The sequence below is a fragment of the Amblyomma mixtum genome, chromosome 7 (genome assembly GCF_055824585.1).
Source record: "Amblyomma mixtum isolate Tamu chromosome 7, ASM5582458v1, whole genome shotgun sequence".
Taxonomy (NCBI): domain Eukaryota; kingdom Metazoa; phylum Arthropoda; class Arachnida; order Ixodida; family Ixodidae; genus Amblyomma; species Amblyomma mixtum.
In genome coordinates this window covers 103,507,977-103,531,691 of record NC_143018.1, presented here as the reverse complement: position 1 = coordinate 103,531,691, position 23,715 = coordinate 103,507,977, and the positions used below count along the sequence as shown (strand labels likewise).

Below are 23,715 nucleotides of genomic sequence, written 5' to 3'. Positions count from 1 at the left end.
TAATCTTAAAGTGCCCTTGAATTATTTGAAAGAAAAAGGTGACAGCAGGTGACAGGTTGGGGGTGCTCTGCAGGGCTTACCTGACATTCACACTATTGTGCATCCAGTTAAATACACTTGTATTCGATGCCCACGTTCTGCACAGGGATGGTAGGCATTCTTATGACCTGCCGTAAAGAAGTGCAGTTTCACACTCTGTTAGGTCTTGTAGGTTTCTGGGAGAGCAAAGAATTTTGGTTGTCTTCAGTTTTGATGTTCATATTTTTGCTCTCAATATGGTTGGGCTACACTTCTGGCTGCTGAATTTGAGGTCCATGAGTGCGTTATGGGCTCTGTTTTTTTACTGTCTATCATGCAAGTTTCTTGAGTGTTTCTAGGAAGTTTGCGGATCAGTGTGCTCATATTTGCAAGGCCACTTTGGCTTCATCTTAGAGCTTGCCTGCACTATTCCGATTAGCCCAGAAGGCATGAAAATGTTCTCGTGTCTTGACCGAGTAGAATGAAGTGTGCCCTCGTGCAACCGGAGAGGCATAGGGGTTCTTGTTTACAGATATTGTGGGTGTATATGGCTAAGTGGCCGTCTTCCTGGACTGGGCCTGCAAACTGTTCCGTGATCCTTGCTTTGCCCCTCAAATTACTGCAGTGACCAAACCACACTTTGGCGTCTGGCGAGGTTTCGTATCACTGTTATATTATGTCTAGTTTTTGAAAAGAAATGCACCAGTATGGGAACTAGGAGAAAGAAAACGGATGATATATAATTTGCTTATAAACAGGACTGGTGGTGTGTGTGTGTGCCTTCTTTTCCATCCTCTGTTTTGCATGCCATTGTCTTAGTCTGTTTTTTCTGTATTTTTTGTACTTTTCAGTTGTGAATATTTATCGGCTTATCTTCTGGATTCACTGTCTTGGCTTGGTTCCACCTGTGAAGCAGTTAACTTAAACGAAGATTTCACCTCTGCTGCTGTGTTCTTCTCTTTCGCTTCCCCTCCACACACGCAGGCATTCCGGGGCAGCTACGACCCGACCTCGGTGGTGAACTACTGCCAGCGCTTCTCGGACTTCCAGGCTGCTGCCAAGGTCTCCATGCTCGAGGGACAGTTTGCCCAGGTGAGAAGGAGGGAGGTCAGGCAAGTCTAGGGACGTTGTTGTGAGGCACTCGGGGGTAACGAGGGTGGTGATACCGAGCTGTTTGGGGACAAGATTAAGGCAGAGACAGAGAGAGAGAGAAAAATATTTATTATTGGTTATATGTAAATCCTCAATGGGTGGGCCCCCTTTCCTGGGCACCACTGGAGATTGCCAGCCGCTCTGCACTGTCCGCTAGGTAGGCTTGGGTGGCAAGGTCATCGCTGTCCAGCGTCTCCTCCCATGTGGGTAAGGGTGTGGGGCCCGGGAGTTTTGTTTGTTTGTCACACGTCCATGTTATATGTGCTAGGGTGGATTTACCGTTGCACCATGTACGTACTTGTTTCTTTGAAATTGGATGTGTGTTCCTTGTACAGGTTAAGAAGGCAGTGGGGAAAGTTGGCATCGAGACGCAGGTAGAGCCCTGTGTGATTGGTGGTGCGCGTGGCAACAGAGCGCGATAAGCAGTAGAGTGGACTTTCAAATGGCGACAGATATGTTGTGGCGTGCAAGTTCCTTATGTGTCTAGTCCATCCAATAAACGGGTTCTATCCCTAGACCTTGATCGTGTAAAAGCACTTTGCCTTAACTCTGCAAAGTTTACCAGTTTGGTCAAACCTTCAGGCTCCATTACAACTGTTTGAAAGGAAAGGAAAAACTGGACAAAAAAATAAAAATTAAAAAAAAATTGTGACCAGCAAGAAATGTCTTCTAGTAGCACCCGACCAAAATTCCTCACTGGGAATGGAGAATTAATTTTTCTGCCCTGCTGCCACTTCCTTGTGATGCAATATCTGGCTTAGTGTTGAGCTGTAGAGCAAAGAGCAGTTACGGTCATCTCCATGTTTCTTTTGGGGGCAAGTGTCAAATCCGCTCTGTCTCGGACATTCGGTTTAACGTTCAGGGTTGCTGATTAGGCTGCAAAAGTTGCTCCAAAGTGATCTCTAAATGTGCGGTAAGTGGGCCACAAAACAAGAAACAATCGTACAGGTGCTGATCACTGCCTGTCCTGCTCTTCTTGCTTAGTTGATGTCTTTTACGCTGTGCATTTCTTAAAATTTGCAGCCACTAGCAAAAGTTTACAGTATGCGTGTGTCTGAGTACGTATATATTGTAGTGCTACCTCGTGACCCTATAGTTGCCTGGTATCAACACCAGCTGGTAAGGCACGCACATTCCCTCTTACTTGCAGGCATTTCAGGTCATTGACTTGCGTGACTGCGTCAAAATAAATTTTTTTCCCTACACCTTCATCCCATAAACCTTTATTGCCAGCTGTTCCTATGTGGGTCTGTGTTGTAAACGTGCCTTTCTGGGCTTGATGGATGTATTAGCGACTCACAGAAACACAACCAATTTACTAGGGCCATTTTTTTTACCTACACTGGCTACACTAGTGTAGCCAGTGTATCATTATTTCATGATGCACTTGCTACACTAGCATAGCCAGTGTAGGTAAAAAAAAATGGCCCTACTGTTGCAAAGAAAGCTGGAGGGGCATACCTGTTTTGTCTCCCTGTGTGTAGTGGTAGATTTTTCCAGATTACTCTGCCAACGTTAACCTCCGAAGCATTGTTTGTGCAACTTGCTGCTCACATTTCGAATTATTTATAGATTTCGAAGTTATTACTCTTCAATTCAAACTTGAAATTTGGCTATTCACATGTCCCTACTGCTGTCTGTTCCAGAGATGTCACGCTCCGTGGATAGTTCTTGGCTTGAGCTCTGGCTGACAGCCTTTGCTGCTCTGCTCTTGCTGTTCTTGCAGGCCCTGCAGTACCAGTTTCAGGCGCTGATGTTTGACCCCAAGGTGACCCGCGAATTTCTGGCAAGGACTGCAGTGGAAGCGGTCACCTACTACCTGGGGTGAGAGCGGAAGAAAGCCGATGTGCATTTGTTCTTTCCATTCTCTTCATTCAGTGTAAATGTTCATATGCTGAGCAGTGTTCAGAAGCAGGTTTCGTGAAACACGTGTCTGTTTCACCCCTTTGTTCTGTGTATATATATATATATATATAGCACAAAAAGATAAACATACTTGGTTGCTTGAGGTAAAATGCTAAATTGTGAAACGGTTCATTGAGGTAAACATTTCATCAGGACTCACAATAAATGTTTACATAAATGAAGTGTTCTTCAATTTTGCATATACTGTTGAACCCCTTTATAAGGGACACGCACCAGGGAGCAGTTTGTGTCTCTTATATGAGAAGTCTCTTGTAAGCAGGGTACCATGTTTTCATTTTGTAACCAGCCCGTATTTCGTATGTGGGCACCCTGCAGCTAAAGAATGCAAAAAAGAACGCCATAAAATGTAGCGAAAGCTTTATTACATCATTTTCAAGAGCATTTACTTGGTGGGCCCCACACACACTTCACCCCACAGCTTTCTCACATTCTTTTGTTGCTGAAATAATTGTCAATGTTGGTCTGCCTCAGAGCTGTGTTCACACTGTTCTTCTGTACCGCTTGTTTCAGCTAGGAAACTAAGCCAAGAGCTTCATGGCCGCTAGGGCCAAAGCTGTATGTGTCGGCAAACTTCACCAAGTACATTCATGAAACGCAGTGCATTAGGTGGTATCTGCTGTGTGCTTTGGTAGATCTTCAGCTCTTCTAAGTTTGTGGACACAACATCTGCAATACTTTTCAAATGGAAGCTGCGCAAACTGGTGACCCAACACTCGCTCACAGAATTCTTGGCTAACGCACGGATGTGCGGACGCGCTCGTACCCTTTGCGGAAAGATTGAGACGCCCTCCTACATTGCATTCCAATAGCAGGTGATTCTGGTCATTTCATAGCGCACTGACCTACAGTGTTTGCTGAAATAACAATAAATATTTTTTGCGCAAGTGTGTGTCCCCTCTTTGTTGTCACAGTGGATGTAACTGCAGTTAAGGACTGATGGTACGGCATCCGAAGCTAAATGTCTGTTACAAGCGAGATTCAGTACCAAAATTCATGGATAACTTGTCCTTTACAACCAGTTGTCTTCTATATCCGGGGTCTGTTACAAAAGAGGTCCAATTAAGGACACATATGGGCCAGCCAAGCTTGTGGGTGCATAGTGTCTCTTATACCCGGGTTCAACTGTGTGTGTGTGTGTGTCTATATATATATATATATATATATATATATATATATATATATATATATATATAATTTGTGCGCCCTGTCTTTGGGGTAACAGCCATATGTTCTGCAGCACCAGTGTTAATATTTTGTTAAAAAGAAATTGTCTTTGCATTTTGTCTTATTTGATTTTTTCAATTCACATAATTATAGTACTGCGATTTTACTGTTTCCTCATTCACTTCTGCACTGTTTTCATTTCCAGTGCATTTCACAAGCAGCCGTACCCGAAGGCAGTCTCAGACCGTGTGGCTAGAGTTTCAGATGCTTCTGAGACGTTTTTTTTTTACATGCCTGTTTTCTTGCTTTATTTTTCAGGCTGATTGACAAGGAGAACAGTGAGGCCAACTGTGGCTTCTTTGAAAATGTGAGTGCGTCTACGCATTGGCGCGCTATAGCCAAGGAGGTGCATAATTCTTTAATACGAGCTGGTATACCGGCTGATTTTTTAAAATCATTACATATTTTTATTTAAGAAACCGTGAGAGAAACGTTGATGTGGTCTGTGCACGTGACTTGCACAGCACGGTGGATATTATGTGCATGATAGAATGCAAATTAAAAGACGATTAAATATCTAAGCTATAACTAATCACCTTTTCAATTTTTGGTTTACTATATATTGTGGAACTGAAGGCCGTCAGTATCGATAGGGAGCCCAGTTTTTAAGCTTTCTGAGTCGGCATTGGGGCTTGGAATATCGATGGTGAAAAATACGCTTTTGAAAGCTTGTTGAAAGCTTTCTCGCATTGCACGTATATATAAAACAGCTTCGCTGTGCGTGACATCGTTGCTGAAATCATGTTAACTTCTTCTACATCATAAAATACACAAACTGTATTTGTATTTGCTGCATGAGAAATTTGATTGACGCTAGTCTGTCAATATGGAACGCTGCTAAGAAAGGCAGCTCAGTGAGCTTTTTGAAAATACATTTTTCATTTGCGATATTGCCACGTATCATTGTAGTGTCCGTTCGTTCACGCTCAAGGCCGCAGCAAAGGGGTGTTATCATTTTTGTTTGTGACGCGAGAAGCGACCGGACTAATCTCGATTGATCACAGCCACGAAGAGCTGCATCTATGTTTTTCTAGATTACTGTAGATGATCTCGACCTGTTATCTCGAAGTTTCCTTGCTGGCTCTAAATTGAGCGATGCCGCGAGCGGCGGGCATTCGTAGTTCGACGACTGACGAGCACGCTTGTTGCTTACGCCGCCGCCGAGTGATTCTGTTCTTGTGCGGGTGCAAGTCAGCCCAAATAAAGAGCTTCGTTTGCAAGGCTTGTTGCTGTTTTCCTGACTGCTGGATTGCTTTCACTAAAACGTAACAATATTTTGAATCATAGTGTTGATTCAGAAAGTTTAAAAACAGTGCTCACTGTTAATATTGGCTGCCTTCAATTCCGTGATATACTGTGCTTACTTGTGTCCGACATGTCAGTTGGTGTCCAAAAGCGGCGTGCATCTGAGTTCGAACGGCTGACGAATGTGCGATCTGACAGGCTGGCAGTGAAGGTCTGAAATTGAAACTATGCGGCCAGGCTATTTTTTTGGCCTATCGACAGGGGCACCGATATTTCTCATGCCTGCTGTTATGATCACGTCAGAGGTACGTGGATTACAATGCAATAGGCGGTATTTTTTACACAATCGTATGCCTTGCCGCTGACACCTCGACTGGGCCCCCCTTCGAGAGCCCCGTGCGAAGTTCCACAAGGAGGCTTTCTCACATATCAGAGTTGGCCAAATCAAAATGGCAGACCTCTCACTAGCATTGTGAATATGATAGGACAAGTTTCATAGGTGTGGGCATTAAGTATGAAACACGTTATGGAAGGGTCGAAAAAAAAAAAGAAATTAACTTTACCGTTGTGACTGTTCGAAGCATGTGGTTGGCCATCTTATTCTCATCGCATGTGATATGTGGGAAGGCCCACTTGCGGGATTTCACTTGAGGTCCAGTGCCAGCAACGTCCGAATGTCAGCGACGGAGAAGGAAGCGAAGAGGGCATCTTTGTGCTGTGTTGCTGACTCTTTAAACTCGAACTTAAGATAATTTGCCCAGATATTGTAGTTCTGACATGGTAGGATTTTATGAAAGTTGGCGCGGTTTTCTGTCACTGCCAAATTTTCGGAAATCCTTGAATCTCAACATCTTGAATCAAGTATGAACAGAATAACTAGTATATTTTTATTCATATTCAAAATTTTGAGTATTCGGTCAATCCTAGTACCGTATTTTCTGGTGTATAACACGCATTCTTGTATAAGACGCACCTGCCATATGTGCAGGCTGTCATTGAAAAAGTTGGTATATAAGGCGCACCCGTCTATAAGACGCACCAAAATTTACCCAGTTATGCTTGTGAAACTTAATTAAACACGCTTGCGCGATGCGAAATTCGCCGTAGCTGTGAGAAATTCTGAAGCAACGCTAAATGATCAAAAAAGACAACACTCACGCTATACCCGCCCACATTTTAGAAAAAAAAGAAAAAACAAAAGAACTCTCCCATATGTCCATAACATTTTATTTCTACTTAAAACCATCGAAGTCTTCATCTTCGGATGCACTACAAAAAAGTTCGCGCATTTCTGGAGGCAATGTGGCTGAAACATTCTCTTCGCACTACGTACACGGAGCAAAGTTGCAAAGGGTGGCTAAAAAAGAACGCCAGCTTGTCTTGGCTTGTCTTGACAATGGCGAGAAGCACGATTGTCGCCATCTTTTGTCATTTCACATTACTTTTGCTAGGGGCCTCCGAAACGGCCGTGTGTTTGTGATCCCGGAAGTCATCATCCCCGCCGTTTCATGATAAATTTCACCTAAGAAAAGTTTCGTACGGCAGTCCCCGTATTGAATTATTAACTGTGTTACAACCATGTCATTGGTAGTGACATTTTTTCGGTGAAAAAAGCTTGAACATGAAGAACCTGAGTAATTTCTGAACTCGCAAAAAAAAACACGAAAATTTGTGTGTAAGACACACCCTTGTATAGGATGCGCCAGCAAGATTTTTGAAAAGAAGCCACGTCTTATACACTGGAAAATACGGTACATGGAGATGACAGCACGTGGTTTTCGTTGTTGTCAGACATTTTGATATTGCTCTTTATTTGGTTGGCAGGCATGTGTGTGCATGACAAAAATTCACAGATGTTCAGCACCATTCATGCAGCATAGTATGAATTAGCCTCAGTGTTTTCCATGGATGGAGCAGCCACTACCACTGTCTGCGTGATGCATCATACCCCTGCTCCACTATCCCAATCCAATCCAGCAATCATTGTGACACTCCTCCGTACACCGTCTCCACTCTCTCCACGCCTTGACCCTGATTGGCCACCTTCGTGTCCCTGCCACCACCTGTCACTTCCCATCCTCCCTAACCCTTCCCTCTCCCACTTTCTCTTACCGCCGCGGTGGCTCAGTGGTTATGGTGCTCGGCTGCTGACCCGAAAGACGCAGATTCGATCCCGGCTGCGGCGGTTGAATTTCGATGGAGGTGAAATTCCAGAGGCCCGTGTGCTGTGCGATGTCAGTGCACGTCAGAGAACCCCAGGTGGTCGAAATTTCCGGAGCCCTCCACTACGGCGTCTCTCATAGCTTGAGTTGCTTTGGGATGTTAAACCCCCAATAAACCAAACCAATTCAAGATAAGTTCTGTACAGTGGGATTTATCATTTCTTACTTTGGCGCATCTTTCTCTCTAACGTGATAGTGTTAGGGAGCTCGTGTCGCAGAAAATCCGGCGTCATCTTTGGCATCGTTGAACGTGAGCGAGAAATCCACAAAAATGCCCCAGAGAGGCAATCAAGGAGGCAGGTGGAGCACTTAGGTCACGCGAACTTGCGATGTCATCAAAAGCTGCCCACCGGATCGTGAGCAACCTGCCCACTGTGGCAGGTAAATTAATGACTGGTCGCTCGAGAAGAGCAACCTGGGCCGCACAAGGTCCACCGCTGGGAGCACCTGCCATCGCAGGGTGGTGGCGCATTGCTGAACCGCTGCACTACTGCGCCAGGAGTGGTATGAAGACTCCCAGATATCTATGAACATAAAGTAGGCAACGGCCAATTGTGCATGTAGTATGGCAAGTACCCCACTAAGCTATCTTGTCAGACCTTTAAGGTGTAGCTTAAGTGTCCCCTTCAATATTTTATGCGAAGCATACTACTTTAGCTACCACTTCAGCCCTTCACCGTGGTTATGCGCCTCCAAATCAGGTGACACGATGACGTCACACCACGTGACACGATGACGTCACGACAGTGGAGAAACGGGGGCCCACCTCGCGCCGTCGCTGTGGTTGTGCGCCTCCAAATTACGCTACACGATGATGCTTCGCATTCTCCAGGCTTAACCAAGTTAAGCCTCAGCCATTTTTTTCGTGTCCTTTTGTGCATGTCACCACTGAATAGTGCCTTGTTCCCTTCATGTTTCCTGCATGAGTGATGTTTTCTAATATATAGTGTGAGACGTGGTCATGCCCCCGGTGCTGCCCCTTTTCCCAGATGGTGAGCTTCTGGCAGGAGCAGGAGCTGCCCGTCAGTCCGCTGGAGCAGCTCTTCCAGGCCCACCTGCCGGACATCGGCTACTCGCTTGGCCTCGTCCTGTTCAGGTGAGACAGCTACGGAAAAGCTGGACCTCATTCCAAATGAAACTGGCGCATTCTACATTTTTTTTTAACAGACCCTGCTACGCATTCTACAAAACCGTGCACAATGTCGAGGCTTCACGTTCCTTCAGCTATGAGAACTATGAAAATTTTCTTTGTTGAAAGTTCTGTTTCATTTTAGGCATTATCTTGCAAATTGCAACAGCATAAGATGGCAGGTAACAAAGTTTTTTCTGGTTTTCAGTAATAGTGTAGTGAAAGGAAGGCTTGTTGAGAAGTCCAGATGATGTTCTTGGACGCAGAAGGGGTGACAGAGCTGCACAAAGCTCCAGCTAGATACTACTAGTAGAATCTCGATGATAGGAATCTCACAGGGTTCCAAAAGAATTGCTATGATCCGAAATTCATATTAAAAATGAACAAAGTCCCTATGCAGAAGCAGGGCAAATGCATTCACACAGATCCGTTTATGGCTGACGGGATTAACTTGGTAGTGCAGTCTGCCTGACTAGTGATTGTGGTATCGGTGATGTGCAAGCAATGCTTAGTGCTCGAGGGGACAGTCGTGACTTGTGTGTTCTTGTAGTGCCACGGGAGTGTGTTCGGAGCGTCTGATTCTGCACATTGTACACAATGTACTCCGGCGGGGAATTTCACGAATTTCCACCATCCTGAAATTCGTACCAATCAGGTTTGTATCATCGAGACTGTACTGTATTAGGTTCTGTGAAATTTCAAAACTTCTTGTTGTGAACATTTTTCACAGCAGCACACTTGATGCTTGATGGAAAAGACTTAGTTTACAGCAGCCACCTAAACTAAACATTCAACCCTTTAGCTTGGATGTACTTTTAACGCTGAAGTCCAACAGGCCGTTGGCTTTCTGGCAGGTGCCTGAAGGCTAGGGGTGTGTGAATATTCGAAATTTTCGAATATAATTCGAATATTAGATTTTTGCTATTCGTATTCGATTCGAAATCTAAGTATTCGTATTGTTTCGATTATTCGATCCCATGCGAATATTCGTATTTAGCCGAATATTTTATTGCGAGCACTGGCGTCCATTTCGGTGCGCAAGTCCAATCGACATAGACATAACAACATGGCGGCTTCCAGAGCCATGCGTAATGTTGGGCCATGCCGTAACTGACTGTGCTTGTGGGCTTCTTTGTGGCTATGCCTGCGAAGCTGGTATAGTCAAAGCTGTGCATGAAATACATCGCAATATGTGCCACTTCAGTGCCAAGTGAGAGGGAATTACCTGTGGCTGGAGAAGTCGTTTCAGCTAGAAGGGAACGACTGCTGCCTGACCATGTGGAGCAGCTGGTTTTTCTTCACAACAACCTTTAATGTTCATCCCAGTAACACGCTTTTGCGCTTATGGCATGCTAGATTCAATCAGTGCTGAGTACTAGCCATTTTCTGTGAAAATTCCACTCTTCTAAGAATAATGTTCTAGACTTCGGTACTTTCGGTGCAGCCACACACACCTTTTGTGTTCATTTACTTATTGATAGTTGAACTGTGATGTTCTTGGATGCTCAAATAAATGTTTTGGAGTGGTTAAATGCGTCTTTCCTTGATTATTCGATATTCGATTCGATATTCGGAACTAAGTATTCGTATTCGATTTGTATTCAAAAAATTTGATATTCGCATACCCCTACTGAAGGCTTCAAATGCTAGTTCATGCATGCCTCCTTGTCACTGGTCTACAGTAAGGAATGACTGTGGCAGGGAAGCATGAAGGTGGTGTGGTGTGTGAGCGCTGCACTACTTGGTGTAGGGCATGAATAGCGTCTAGTGCCCATTACCTGGACATTCCCTGCTTGCCCGTCTGGTTCTAGTAACTGGGCCTAGGACACCGAGCTGCATTACTCTCCCACCCGACATGAAACAATGTCTACTGCTGCCACTACATTCTTCTTCCTTTGTCTTTTAAACTGCTCTCCCGCTCATACGACCTAACTCTTGCTTTTTTGTGACACATCTGGACATTTTTTTCACCTGCCCTCACTCCAGCACCTGCTGTTGACTGCCTACGCACGTGCTCTGTGGGCAACCAGATCGAATGCTGTTTATTGCTGGTTATGGAAATCGCGGAAGGCAGTTGTACCCAGTTCAGTATAACTTTGCAGAAAGGAAATGACAAAAAAAAGGAAGTGTATAGGCAGTGGGACACAACGAGCATTGTGTGTATATACCAAGTACAGTCCATGGTAAAACAGCGCGGAAAAAACACGAGGACGGAACAAACATGATAACACGACAACTCGTGTTGTCGTGTTTGTTCCGTCCTCATGTTTTTTCCGCGCTGTTTTACCTTGGATAGTAATAACCAACTTGCCCACCTTTCTGTACTACCAAGTACAGTCGAACCTTGTTATAACGAAACGGTTTATAACGAAATAACGGATATAGCAAATTGTAGCGAACCACGACAGTCCCGCCTGATACCGCCTAGGCCAATCGCTGCCAGAGCGCCGACAACGACGAAGCGTCGATAAAAGACGAAGTGACGATTCCTCTTGGAAACTGGGTCAACACTGGCTATAATGAAGCTACAGCTATAACAAAGTAACCACCGGGCCCCTTCGACTCCGTTATAACGAGGTTCTGCTGTATACGTCACCTGAGTGGACGTGCTAGTGGCCCCAAGATGGATTGATGGTACAGGCTTCATTAACCCTCACTCGCTGTGCCGTCCCTGTGCGTGCAGCAATGAGCGGGAGGTGGTGTCCCACTTTGTGTCGCGCCTCTCGCCGGCCCTGTGCCTGTCCCTGGCGGGGTCCATGCGTGAGCGGGTGCTGTCGGGGCGCCCCCACGGGGAGCTCATCGGGGCGCTGCTCGAGCGGTCGGGCACCGCCGCCCTGGCCGCCCAGATCCGGCTGGTGGACGAGAGCGCCGGCTGGGAGCCCGCCGTGCCCCCACAGCGCCTCTGGGAGCAGCTGGTGCGCAGCCTCGGGCACGGCATGCGCCGGAAGGCCGCTCTACGGGTGTGTGTCCTAGCTCCTGCAACCCGCCCTCTGTTGGCACGAATTTCTCGGAGGCGGCGTTTCGCGGGCTTTGAGCAGAGCAGAGAATGAAGCGCAAGCATGCTTCGTACTGTGAACCAATAGACACCTTTAGCATACCATGTACCGTATTACCGTTACCGGTACCGGAGTACCGGGAGCCCGCATGCATACCATGCGCATGCACAAATCGCCTTGACAGCGCCAGATGGCGCCAGGAACCCGGCAGCTGTGCGCGCATGCTGCATCAGGACGAATCAGCGCGTGCTCAGCGGCAGTGGGCGGGCTCCCGGTACTCCGCTAACACTAACGTCAACACGGTACACAGTATGCTAAAGGTGTCTAATATCTTTTTGTACCTAGGGCCATTGTCCACGTAGTGCACTCGAGCTGATGCCTACAGCTGTCTCAAACGAGGCGTGTGGGACACTCAGTTTTTAGGTGGAGACAGGCCGTGTGTGTGCTTGTCCCCACCAGCAGTGTGCACAAAAGAGGGAACAGGATTTTGTGTCATATCTCTAATCTAGAGGAAGAAGTGAACCAGGACTGCCGGTGCAGGCAGAAAATAACTTTGGCTCTGTTAAAGTGAAATGGAGTGAATTGCACATATAAGGACTGACGATGCAGGCAGCAAATAACTTGAGCTCTGTTAAGGTGAAACAGAGTGAATTGCCACATATGATTTTAGAGTGGTGACAGAAACATGAGCAGCTGATGTGCAAACACATATATGAAGGACACGTACCATTGCACACACACAAAGTGCACTTGTATCCCGTTTAATGGGAGGATGGTGGAAGATGTATGCTCAGAAAAGGTGAGACATTACAACTATGCACAGTAGCGTGTAGAACAGTATGAAATGTGCAGCACTTTTCCTAACAGCAATACGGTTGCTCTGATGATGCACTCATCATCGTGCTTTGCCTTTCTTTTGCTTTGATAATGGTCTTGGCACTGCAGCAATGCTTTAGTGATAAGTTATTTGTCTTCATTTGTCTCTTATGAAAGGGCTGCTGCATATGAGTAACAGTACTGCTGGGAACCCATGGATATTTGTGATGGGTACAGGCCACCCGAGCGTAGGTGCTTGGTATTCCCAGAATAGAAATGTGCCTTGTAGTTAGCACCCTCTGATCTCTGTGATCGGATGAATGCCTAAAGATATTAAGGTTTGTGTTGCCACATTGTGTTTCTTTTGAGTGCAAACAGCTGTGATACAGTGTGTCCCATCTACGGAGGTGGGTTGGAAATGCCCCTGTTGTTCCATTGGCAGTGAGCGAGTGTCACAGGCGGGTGCACATGCACTGGAAGCTTTAGCAAAATGAACTTCGATGCAAGCTTGTGCACATGATAACCAAATGCTTTGCAATAGAACAAATGGGCGCAAGTGTGTGGATATACTTTTCCTCCTAGCCATATGGGGATACCAGCATGCCGCTGGCTATGGGCAATAGTGTCGTCACTATTGCAGTAGTGGATTTAGGGGTTGTTTGGCTAGAGGGAATGGTTAGGAGATTGCACCGTGCATTTGTTGACCTTGTTCGGTGAAACTGATTGGCAGCCAGTGCTGCTTTCCCACGAAAAATTTCCTGCTTGAAGTGTTGGGAGGGTCGGTCACCCCTGTAAATCTGCCACTGCTTTTGGCCGTATTTTGCATTCCTCCTTTGTTATACCCCTGCCACACGGCAAATTTAATGTCATTCCCATCGAATGACATTCGTTCGACTTAATGTAATTTTTTCTGCGCGCTGCTACACGGCAAAAACTAATGTCATTTGCAAATGATGGTGATTGCGATGGAAAAAGAGTACAGTGAGTACAGCATACAAAAATTTCGATGTATGCTTCAATACGTTGAAAAAAGTATTGCTTTGCTAATGGAAACCGATTCTAAAATCTTCATCCTCATTTTAATCAACGTATTTAGATAGGCGCGCTGTGCGAGGGATCTAAAAACGTTGATTTCAATAACGTGTTGATCACTGCTATCCACCACAAGTCCAAGCCAAGCCAAACCTCAGCCATCGGCGGCAGGCAAATGGCGGACGTCATATTGTGAAATGCTCTCTATGGTGAAATTAGACAGTATTAGCTGTGCGTCCGCAAAAGCTTTGCGCATGCTACGGGCGCACCTTGCGCGCACTGCCGCCCGTCCTCACAACAGTTTTAGTAGGGAGCACGGTGGTTGGGTGTGACTAAAGTCCCTGTATGAGCTTTCTGATCTAGGGACTTTAGGTGTGACTAGCGTAGCGCGCGAGAAGCATAACATACTGTGGCGCCATCTAGACGATAGCAAGTCAAACCTCCTGAGCTGAGTGCCGCAAAAACGTTTTTCTCTTTTATTAACGGCAGTAATGAATGCATTCGAAGGCTTTGTTTTTTTTTAATGTAAATCAATTGGATGAACTGAAAATGTAGATTCTAGTGCAAAGTTGGAGAAATACTTCGCTCGGGGTCGTTGCTATGACGACAGTGTACGCCGTACATAGTTAAGCCTAGCATCAAGAAATTCTGAAATTTATCTCAAAAGCGACTGATATTTCAAACCTATCTTGTTACGGAGGGATGGGAATGCACAAAATAAAAGCGAATACAACCGTTTAGAGTAAGCTATCGCGTCGAAAAATGCAGCGGCGACGCAGTATTCGGTCCGAAGTGGGCGAGCTGGGCGTCGCCATGTTGTGAATGTTAACCACGCAAGGCTGGTAGCGAGAGTGAGTTTTATTTTTTTCCAATTCTATTTGGCATTTTTATATACATAAATGAATCGTAGGGACGCGGAAATATTACAGTGCTTGTGACGTTTTTGTAATCGTGTTTTTCGGTGTATATTCTCACCAAGTCTCTGGTGTCGAGGGAACACATTAGCTCGGACGTCGCAGGCGAATGTGTTCAGGGAACTCATTCGATACCTAATGTCGTTTTCATCGAATGACATTAGATTTTCTCGTGTGGCAGCAAACTAATGTCGTTTTGAACGAATGTCATTCGATGGGAATGACATTAAATTTGCCGTGTGGCAGGGGTATTAGTCGCAATGGGTAAGCACTTCTTGTTTCTCCGCGCAGCTCTCGGCCCCCGAGGTGGAGCGGCTGACGCAGGCGCTGCTCGCCGAGAAATCGGCCAAGGCTGGTGGCTGCTCGCCGCCCGACAAGCTGGCCGGCAACGCGCTGGTCTTCTCGTGTGGCCACAACACGACGGCCGCGGCCTTCCACGAGACGGCCATGCCCGAGCTGGAGGACTCGCTCCTGAGGCGGCTGCAGCGGCCCCTGCCGCTGACGGCCAAGCTGCTGGCGCGCGGCTACGCCATGCCGGGCGTCATCCCGTTCGCGTGCCCGCGCTGCGTCGTCAACGAGATACGTGCCAACTGGTGACTGGCCTGATGCGCTGGTGTTGCCCGTTTTTCAATGCACCCCCCTTCCCTCATTGCGGGGTCCAGTTTTAGGATGACGACTCTTCCAGAACATGGCTTCCTTGGGTTAGCCCATTCCAGTTCTTGCCACTTTTTGAGCTGTGGGGAGAATGCTTGGTAGTGTTGTCCTCGCAAACCCTGGCAGTGGCCGAGAATATTGTGCAATAATGTTTCGCAAATATGGTACATGGTGGCCTAGGTACGCCCAAGGCTGCTATCAGCTTTGGGAATGGTAGGGTTTCGAGGTCAACAAAGAAAAATCTGTTTAGTGGGACCATCTGACAAATGAAAAGAATTCCATGCACCTACAATTCTTGACCGACCAAGCGAAAAGGTCTGCATCCATTTAGGGTTGCTGAGGAGAATGTTAGTTGCATCAGTTACTATACTTGCACAAGCAAATGCAAACATAGGTCGACCTTCTGACCTGTTCATTTTGCAGTGTCAAAAGAAGGAAACGTATCCACCGTGTAAGCGCGCACTAGTCTAAGTGCCCCCCCCCCCCCAACACTTTTGTGACACCCAGTTCTAGTCAAGTCCTCAGGTTGCACATAATGTGACAGGTGGGGCTGAGGCCTTCAACACTCCTTTTTTGTGAATACGCAGTTTCTTCGCGAAACCTCCACGGTATGCAGTCAGCACTGAAGTGACATTCGTCGTATTAAGTATCGGACTTTACTTTTTCTGTGCGGTTCACAGTGTGTAGTTCAGACTTGGCTTGGCATGCACCATATCACTCAAGCACATGAGCAGAGGCAAACGTCTTCATGGTGTTGGTATTCTCACGTGTGTGTGTATATCTGACAATTTAGGTATTGCTAGTAAAAGGAATACTGAACCGTGTAATTAACAATGGCACCAGCTACACCATTATGTGGTGTCATATACATGGTCAGTGTGAGAGGGTTTTGTTCTGTAGTGAGCATAGCCTTGCTGACATTGTTGGGGTTTACAGTTATATGATGCAAACGAGGTGGGGGGAATCGAAGAGCCTTCATATGTGTTCTTGTGTGATAAAACATGCAGGTCAAGAAGTGACCATGATAGCTTGCCAGGTAAACCCACTTTCTCCGTTGTGAAGAGAGAAAGGAAGCATTTATTAAATGCTTAGCATTCATAACAGCCACCTCGGCAGTTTTTTTATGTGAGTAGATAGGATTCCAATAGAATTTGATGTTATTGAGGTAGGCCTGAAGAAGAATCGGAAGAGACTAGAAGAAGCAGAAGCGCAGTGTTGGTTAGAATGAGTGTGCTGTACAGTTAGGCTCCACTCGCCGCACATGAAAGGTACAATTCTTAAATGCATAGCATTTTTAGGGCCAACCTTAGCACTTAGTGATGTTTGCGTGGCCTCTGTAGAATACAATATAATCTTGAGGGATATTGGCAAGCTATGGAAAGAAAAATGATGGGGGTAACGTTAAGAGATCGGAAGAGGGCGGAGTGGGTGAGGGAACAAACGCGGCTTAATGACATCCTAGTCGAAATCAAGAGGAAGAAGTGGGCCTGGGCAGGGCATGTAATGCGAAGGCAAGATAACCGCTGGTCCTTAAGGGTAACGGAGTGGATTCCAAGAGTAGGCAAGCGTAGCAGGGGACGGCAGAAAGTCAGGTGGGCGGATGAGATTAAGAAGTTTGCGGGGATACAGTGGCCGCAACTGGCGAAGGACAGTGTTAATTGGAGAGACATGGGAGAGGCCTTTGCCCTGCAGTGGGAATAGTCAGGCTGATGATGATAATGAGGAGGAGGCCTGGAACAAGAAGTAGAAGAAGATCAAAATGGAAGTGGAAAAACAAAAAGAATGGATTGTGACGATCACTTGGTGCCCTGGAGTAATGTTACGGAGCGGATTAAGATGCAGGAATCGTGAGGTGAAGCCAACACTGGACTAAATATACAGTAAAGCCTCGTTGATACTTTTTTTCAAATATACGGGAAAAAAAAAAAAAACACTATCTGGTAATTAAAAGAATGTAACCGTTGAATGAGGTATGCTTTTCAACTCCAGCCTCTACATAAAAACGTCACCTAGGCTTTCTTGGTGCAAGACCTGTGCAGCTCTTTTTCTAGTGCCCGCAGAATTCGGTCCACAGTTATGTTTATTGTAGCATAGAAGAAACTTCGCAAAACATTTAATCTGCTAATGGCAGTTGCGAAAGTAGCCGGAATGTCTTTTGCACTGTTTATATATGCTTCACCTTCTTGCATTAGCACACTGTGGGTAAGCCACCGTGGTGGTTGACTATCGCAGCATTCTTGCTCTGCGTGCATTTTCCAGACCCGGCCTGCTTGAATGTAAATGCGCCATTGTAGTCAGATGCTTCTTAGTCCCTTAGCCATTCGGCACTGTGAAGGGCAGGAACGACCAGCTCCTATGTTAGCGCAGTTTGTTCTCGGATGCTGCTCACCTTTGCACCTGTGTGCTGCTGCGGTGGCTCAGTGGTTATGGTACTTGGCTGCTGACCCGAAAGACGCAGGTTCGATCCTGGCCGCGGTGGTCGCATTTCTATGGAGGTGAAATTCTAGAAACCCGTGTACTGTGCGATGTCAGTGCACGTTAGAAGAACCCCAGGTGGTCGAAATTATCCGGAGCCCTCCAGTATGGCATCCCTCATAGCCTGAGTTGCATTGGGTCATTAAACCCCACAACCATAAGCCAAGACCTTTGCCCCTATGGACTGCAGAGAAACCACTGTGTGGCGGAACTGACGCACTGCATTTCAGCTCTCCTGTGCCCTCATGTTCGGCCCACTCTGTTTCAACACATTTTTTTTATTGTGAAACGTATTATATGACAAAAATTTTTTTGAAATTTTGACAAAAGTAGCCAGGAAATCGTGTTATCCGGGTATGTAATAACCAGACGAGAAATAGTATAACTCAATGGGTCCTTTTTATTGCGCTTGATTTTGAGCTTATGAACCAAGAAATTGTATGGACCGGGAACGTATCAACGAGGTTTTACTGTCCTTATAGAAGGTCATTCGCAGTTCTCTTCAGTACAAAACTGCATATACTATTAATGAAGAAAGCCAGTAGTCACTGAAACCGAGGAAGTCATAGGGGAATGTTTCTTTTTTTAATTTGTGGTTTTGGTCAATGAGAATTTAGTAGTGCTACCAGTTTTTACCTGAAAGATAACCAATTACAAAGTAGAAGAAAAAACAACCACGTGTCGCCATTGGCATCTGAACCCACAACCCTCGCATATCCTGCGAGGTTTACCCTAGGTTCAGGTGCCAGAAGCCCTGTAAATGCTGAGCACTTGAAACATCTTTGGGACGGATCACAGAGATGGCCTGTTTCTGAAGCATCGATTCCCAGTGCCCACGTCGCCACTTATTTGCTTAGCGTGCTTGGAATGTGCACAACCAGGGATATCCACTGAAGTGTTTACATAAGGATCTGGTGTCTGGTTGAGTGGCTCCAGTGAAGGGGCATAGGGTTTTGCCGATGGAAAACAGAACTGCTGATGTTGGTGGCTGGACAGTGCGGCAAGTCCTCAGCTGGAGCTTCTTGTTAGAGAAATTTTGGGGGAGTTATTTTGGGTGCACAGATCAGGAGGGCCTGAGTGTGGCAAACAAGTGTAATGTTGGCATGCCTCAATGTGATGGAAGGTGGCAACGGTGGCAGAATTGTTTTTTAGGCTTCCAAACATCTTTTTTAACGTTCCTTTTGTGCCTCCTTGTTGGGTATATGGGGTAACAGTGGTCATAGCAGTTGATCATAGTAATGAACAATGAACGTGTAATGAACAAGTAGTGGACCAGCTTTTGTGATTGTTGAACAGGATTGTGCAATTGAAGACGCTTCTCTTTGGCCTGTTCGTGTCCCGATTACTTCCCAGCTAAGAGTTGGCGAGGAGATGGAGAGAAGCTGTGTTGTTCTTCACCTCGTGTCAGTATTCCTGCGAGACAGTAGATCAAATTTAGTGGTCTTTGCCTGCAGCTTTTCTAGGTGATCGCTATTCACTCTTGATATTTGTATTTTAATTTTCATGCTACTATTATCAAGGGAACTGTGGGTGTGGTACTACTGTCCTATTGGAGCTGTGAAGCCACTAACTTCATTTGTGGAGCTTATGTAGGGTTCACCAGAAAATTATCCTAGATAAGTGAGCATATTTTCTCAGTGCAGACATATTTCACACCCGAGAGAAATGGAAACCGTATTTTGCTTTTAATAATACAGTGCCCACTCAGTGAGCACTATTAGTGTCTTCTAGAGCAAGTGCTTAATCAGGATTGAAGCCCAAGCTAGTTGTAAACGCTCGTGCAGAGACTAACAAAAAAAAAGAAAGAAGGTATATGTGCAACTAAGGCACATGGGGAATGCTTGCTCCTTGTTCAGAAGGTTGTTATGTAATGGACAGTCAGACAGGCCTCAGGCAGTCAGTCGTTTTTTTTTTCTAATGTTTGAACCGCACTCTTTTAACTCCTCCTTCTCCACAGTGCACTCAGCGTTTCACTGCTGACTGCAGTAGCATAAAATTTTCTCAAGCTTGGAGCCAAGTCTTTGCATTTGGGCTTTCATTGTATTAAATGTACTCTCTAAACAAAGAGGAGTAAAAAAAGGGTGTAAGTTTGTGCACGTGGGAGTGTTAGAGGTTATCTTACCACCTTTTTACTACCACTTCGGCGTACTTGTGTTTAGAGTGTACATACTGCACTGTTCTAGCTGCCTTCACTCCTCAAAATGTTGCTTCTATGTGCTAGCTATCGTGCAGTCAGCCGGTGCATTTATGTAAATACTCTTTCCTCTTCGCCTTTCTGTACATTTCTGCAAGGTTTGCACGAAAGTGTGAGGAACAGATTTACGAAGTTATCGAGAGAAGGTTAGCTTCATGCTGCAACCTGTACTATATCTATTCAGACAGGTCTTTGAGCTTGGGAGTACAGTAGAATCCCTCTATTGCAAAGTAGCTCAGACCAACAGAAATCTTTACTATTAGTGCATTTACTATATCAGTTGTTGGTGATGGCGTGGTTGTAACTATGCCATCTGGTTACTTATTAAGCCTGAAGTGTTGGTTTATAAAACAACACTCAGAAATACTTTACATTCTGCTCTCATCGTTCCTATTACCAGTTATCATAGGTTATCACATTTGCTTGTACATCTTGTGGAAGTACCGCATTTACACGAATACAACGCGGCTACAAAAATAAAGTGAGTTTGCTTCCATGTGAAAATTGAAGCTTTTGCATGATCACGGTGTCGTCTTCTGTGGCTTCAGTGTCATTTAATAGGCAGTAGTTAAGAAATGTGCACGACAAAGTCATGCGTGGCAAAACTGCCTACACAGTTCTGCCGCGTCCCTGCTTCTTGCCACTGCTTCCCCGTGTGCTACTCTTACTGGCCTCCCTTTCTCAGTGACCCGCGTCGCCTTCTTTCTACGTTCATAGCCAGCTTTATTTTTTCCGTGCGCGCCGCGCGCTTTGCCTCACGGCCTCAAGGTCTTTGAAAAGTTGGCTTCTCCCCGCGGCTGTCGAGTTTGGTGGTGAAGCCACCTCAACGAGCACATTCGGTATCTGCCTCGTCATCATAGACGTCGCACGTTCCACGATGTCAGCATTCCGCGGGAAGTACATCGCCACGGCCAGACGCTCTTTACTACAGCAGTTTCTTTGTAAAAGAATCTTTACTATAACAAAAAAATGTGCAGTCGTCTATGGAAGACGAAGTAGGACCGCAGCTTCACTTTACTATAATCGAGTTTACTATAGTGGGGTTCTACTGTACTACCTGTCTGCTGTTTGATAACAGGCATTTCTGAATGACATCTTTGTTGTCCTAAAGTGGTACCTCACTGTGGCAGCTTACGGATTGCGGTGCAACTAACGACACTTGTATATACTACTTGTACATAGGACACGGGTACTTAGTTGGTAGTCATTGTGATATTGTGATTTGGTTGCGGAGATGGCACAACACGTGCACTCTTGCAACTGTTCATGGTAGGGAAATCCAAGACAGAAATTTGAAGTCCTTCTATCTGCACGTCTTTTAAGCGTGTAACCGCCACCCCTCCCCTTTGAGGAGCTGAAAAGAAGTTGACGTAGTGTTTTGTGTAGTGAAAGGCAACCACAGGTCATGTCTTTTGTCAGTGGAAGCCTGTTGTGTTGAAATGCATTTGTGCATTCGATATGAATTCGAACGTGGAATACTCTTTTTACTTTGGAACTGCAGGCCTTTGGTGGTGATGCCTTTGGCAAGAGTGACTCGCACTAGAAATGCACTTTTGATGATGCAACACTCATGTCTTTGATCAGTTGTGCTTTAGTTGATAGAAATGTTACATCGAAATTGCCCATTGTCTAGGCTTACACGTTTTGGTATTTTAATGACTTCACTTATGATCTCTTTGATGTTATACGTTCACGTGAGTATCTAGCATTCCAGTAGGTAAAAGAAAAAAAAAAGATGAAAACTAACTGCACGTGTTTTTTGGTGGAAGAACTGCACCTTTGGCCAAGCACATCAAAAAACGAAATGTCAACAGAGTGAGGATTTTTGTGTACAAGTTGAATAGCGGTGTTTGAACACCACTAATTTTTCTTTTACTCGTGAAAACTCTGTACACTTCGTTGTTGTGGGAATTTTAAGAATTTTAATTTAGGAGCGTTGCATGTGTGACAAGTGTAGAGGTGCTCTTTTACATTTGAGTTGTGGGTTTTAGCACAAACACTTGCCCCAAAGCTGGCATCTCCACCAGTACTATGTGCGACTCGAAATCTTTTTCTCTCTTCGTGTGCCCCCCCCCCTCTTAAGAGTAGATACATGCGGGGCTGGTTTAACACATTGATTCTTTTTCTTCCATCGTTCTACTCTATTCATTTGACTGCCCTGCAAACTCTCGTGCTGAAACAAAAATGATGTGATGGCATTTGGGCCATTGATAAAGGATTCATCCTTTATCAATGCTAAGAATATAAACTCATAACACACAGGCTAAACTCATAGCACTTTGTTTGAAGTACGAAGGTGAGACAGACCACTTGGATGTTTAAGGAAGGACGTGGTTTTCAATACCAGCTTCAATATTTTTTAATGGATTTAATGAAGAAACATTTTTTTTGCATGTTAGTAATACTTGCATGTTAGTAATACTTTCAAACTAAAGAGGAAAGAATTTTTGCTTTATATCTGAAGACCCTTTTATCTGCAAAGTTATTTTATATCACATCAGTCTCTTTGTACTTTGCACTCACTGTAGCAGCTAGGCGGTTGCTACCTAGTCCGACGCGGCGGTGTTCTCGTTGAGCAACGTGAAAGCACATAGTGTGTGTAGACTCTCTGTGAATACTTTAAATTAGTTTTATTTGGGGATGTGTAATTTTGTTAAGTTAGGTTGACAGCTGGACAGACTGACCTGACAGGCTGACTCAGGCATAATTACAGCATGCACTGGAAGCAGCTTCAGGTAAAAGATTAACGGTTCAGGGTGCCATTTTACGGAAGTGTAGCTGTAGAACGGACTAAAATCATAAACCAAATTTATGAGGCTGTCAAGGAGAACCATGGAGTGTGTTGCGTGTTCTGGTGAAAAAAAAGTGTGCAGTCAGTGTCTGTATTTGTATTCAAAGACAATATTTGTGTGTCTATCTGCAACTCTTTCTTTTAGTCCTGAAAAACTGGGGCCTCTCTATGACCAGGGGGTATATCCATGAAACGGTTTACTTTGGAACTAACTCTCTTCTCCGTGGTTCGCCGCTAGCGATTATCCGCTCGCCACATGACGTCACGCAAAAGTGACCCGTTTCGTAGAGGTACCCCCAGGCCTGCTTAAAGAGTTGGATGATGCTTTTGCTTCGCCGAGAAGCTTGCCAGAACAACGCCAGTGGTGTTTATGTGAAGAATGAAGAGTGTCTCAGTTTTGGCAATGCGGCTGCTACTGTCTTGTTTATCGATCTCTGTACTTAAGGATGCGTTCCAGCTCAATGTGTGTCATGATGAAAGGATGTCGGGGAAATATGTCAAGTGGACAAAGAAAGAAAGAGGAATGGAACTTCTTATTTTAGTACCTGGTCTTTAATGAAACACTGATATGAATTCATCAGATGGCAGACAGCTGTTGCATTGCTAAAACACAAGGATAGCTGCTACGATCTCATGTACAGTCAAGCCGGAATGAAACGCGAACACGCATATGCCATACATTTCTGCTTTGCAGCGAGACATTCCTTTACAACCTATTTTCGATTATGCATTTCAGTAGGCCCTTTGCCCAGACACATGAATCAGGCTAGTTGTACACTTCAGCTGAAAGTAGGCAGGTGAAATATTTTGTTTTCTTGACATGCTCTGTTCGCGATTCATTCCGGCCTGACTGTACGTTTTACAACGCATGGTACGCATTGTGCCAAACTCATGTTTTTCGTGTTGAAATCTGAGTTGTCAGATGAA

General features: G+C 45.3%; 1 protein-coding gene across 1 annotated transcript in view; it reads left to right on the top strand.

The window, feature by feature from the left end:
* LOC149337063 (uncharacterized) overlaps nt 1-15,542 on the top strand; it is an 81,033-nt gene extending 65,491 nt beyond the window's left edge. The window contains exons 27-32 of the mRNA XM_089553298.1: nt 1,003-1,110; nt 2,897-2,994; nt 4,579-4,627; nt 8,777-8,883; nt 11,600-11,876; nt 14,966-15,542. Of these exons, the coding sequence (XP_089409424.1) occupies nt 1,003-1,110; nt 2,897-2,994; nt 4,579-4,627; nt 8,777-8,883; nt 11,600-11,876; nt 14,966-15,271 (945 nt within the window). The 3' untranslated portion in view covers nt 15,272-15,542. The remainder of the gene's footprint in view (nt 1-1,002; nt 1,111-2,896; nt 2,995-4,578; nt 4,628-8,776; nt 8,884-11,599; nt 11,877-14,965) is intronic.
* Nucleotides 15,543-23,715: the final 8,173 nt, after the last annotated feature.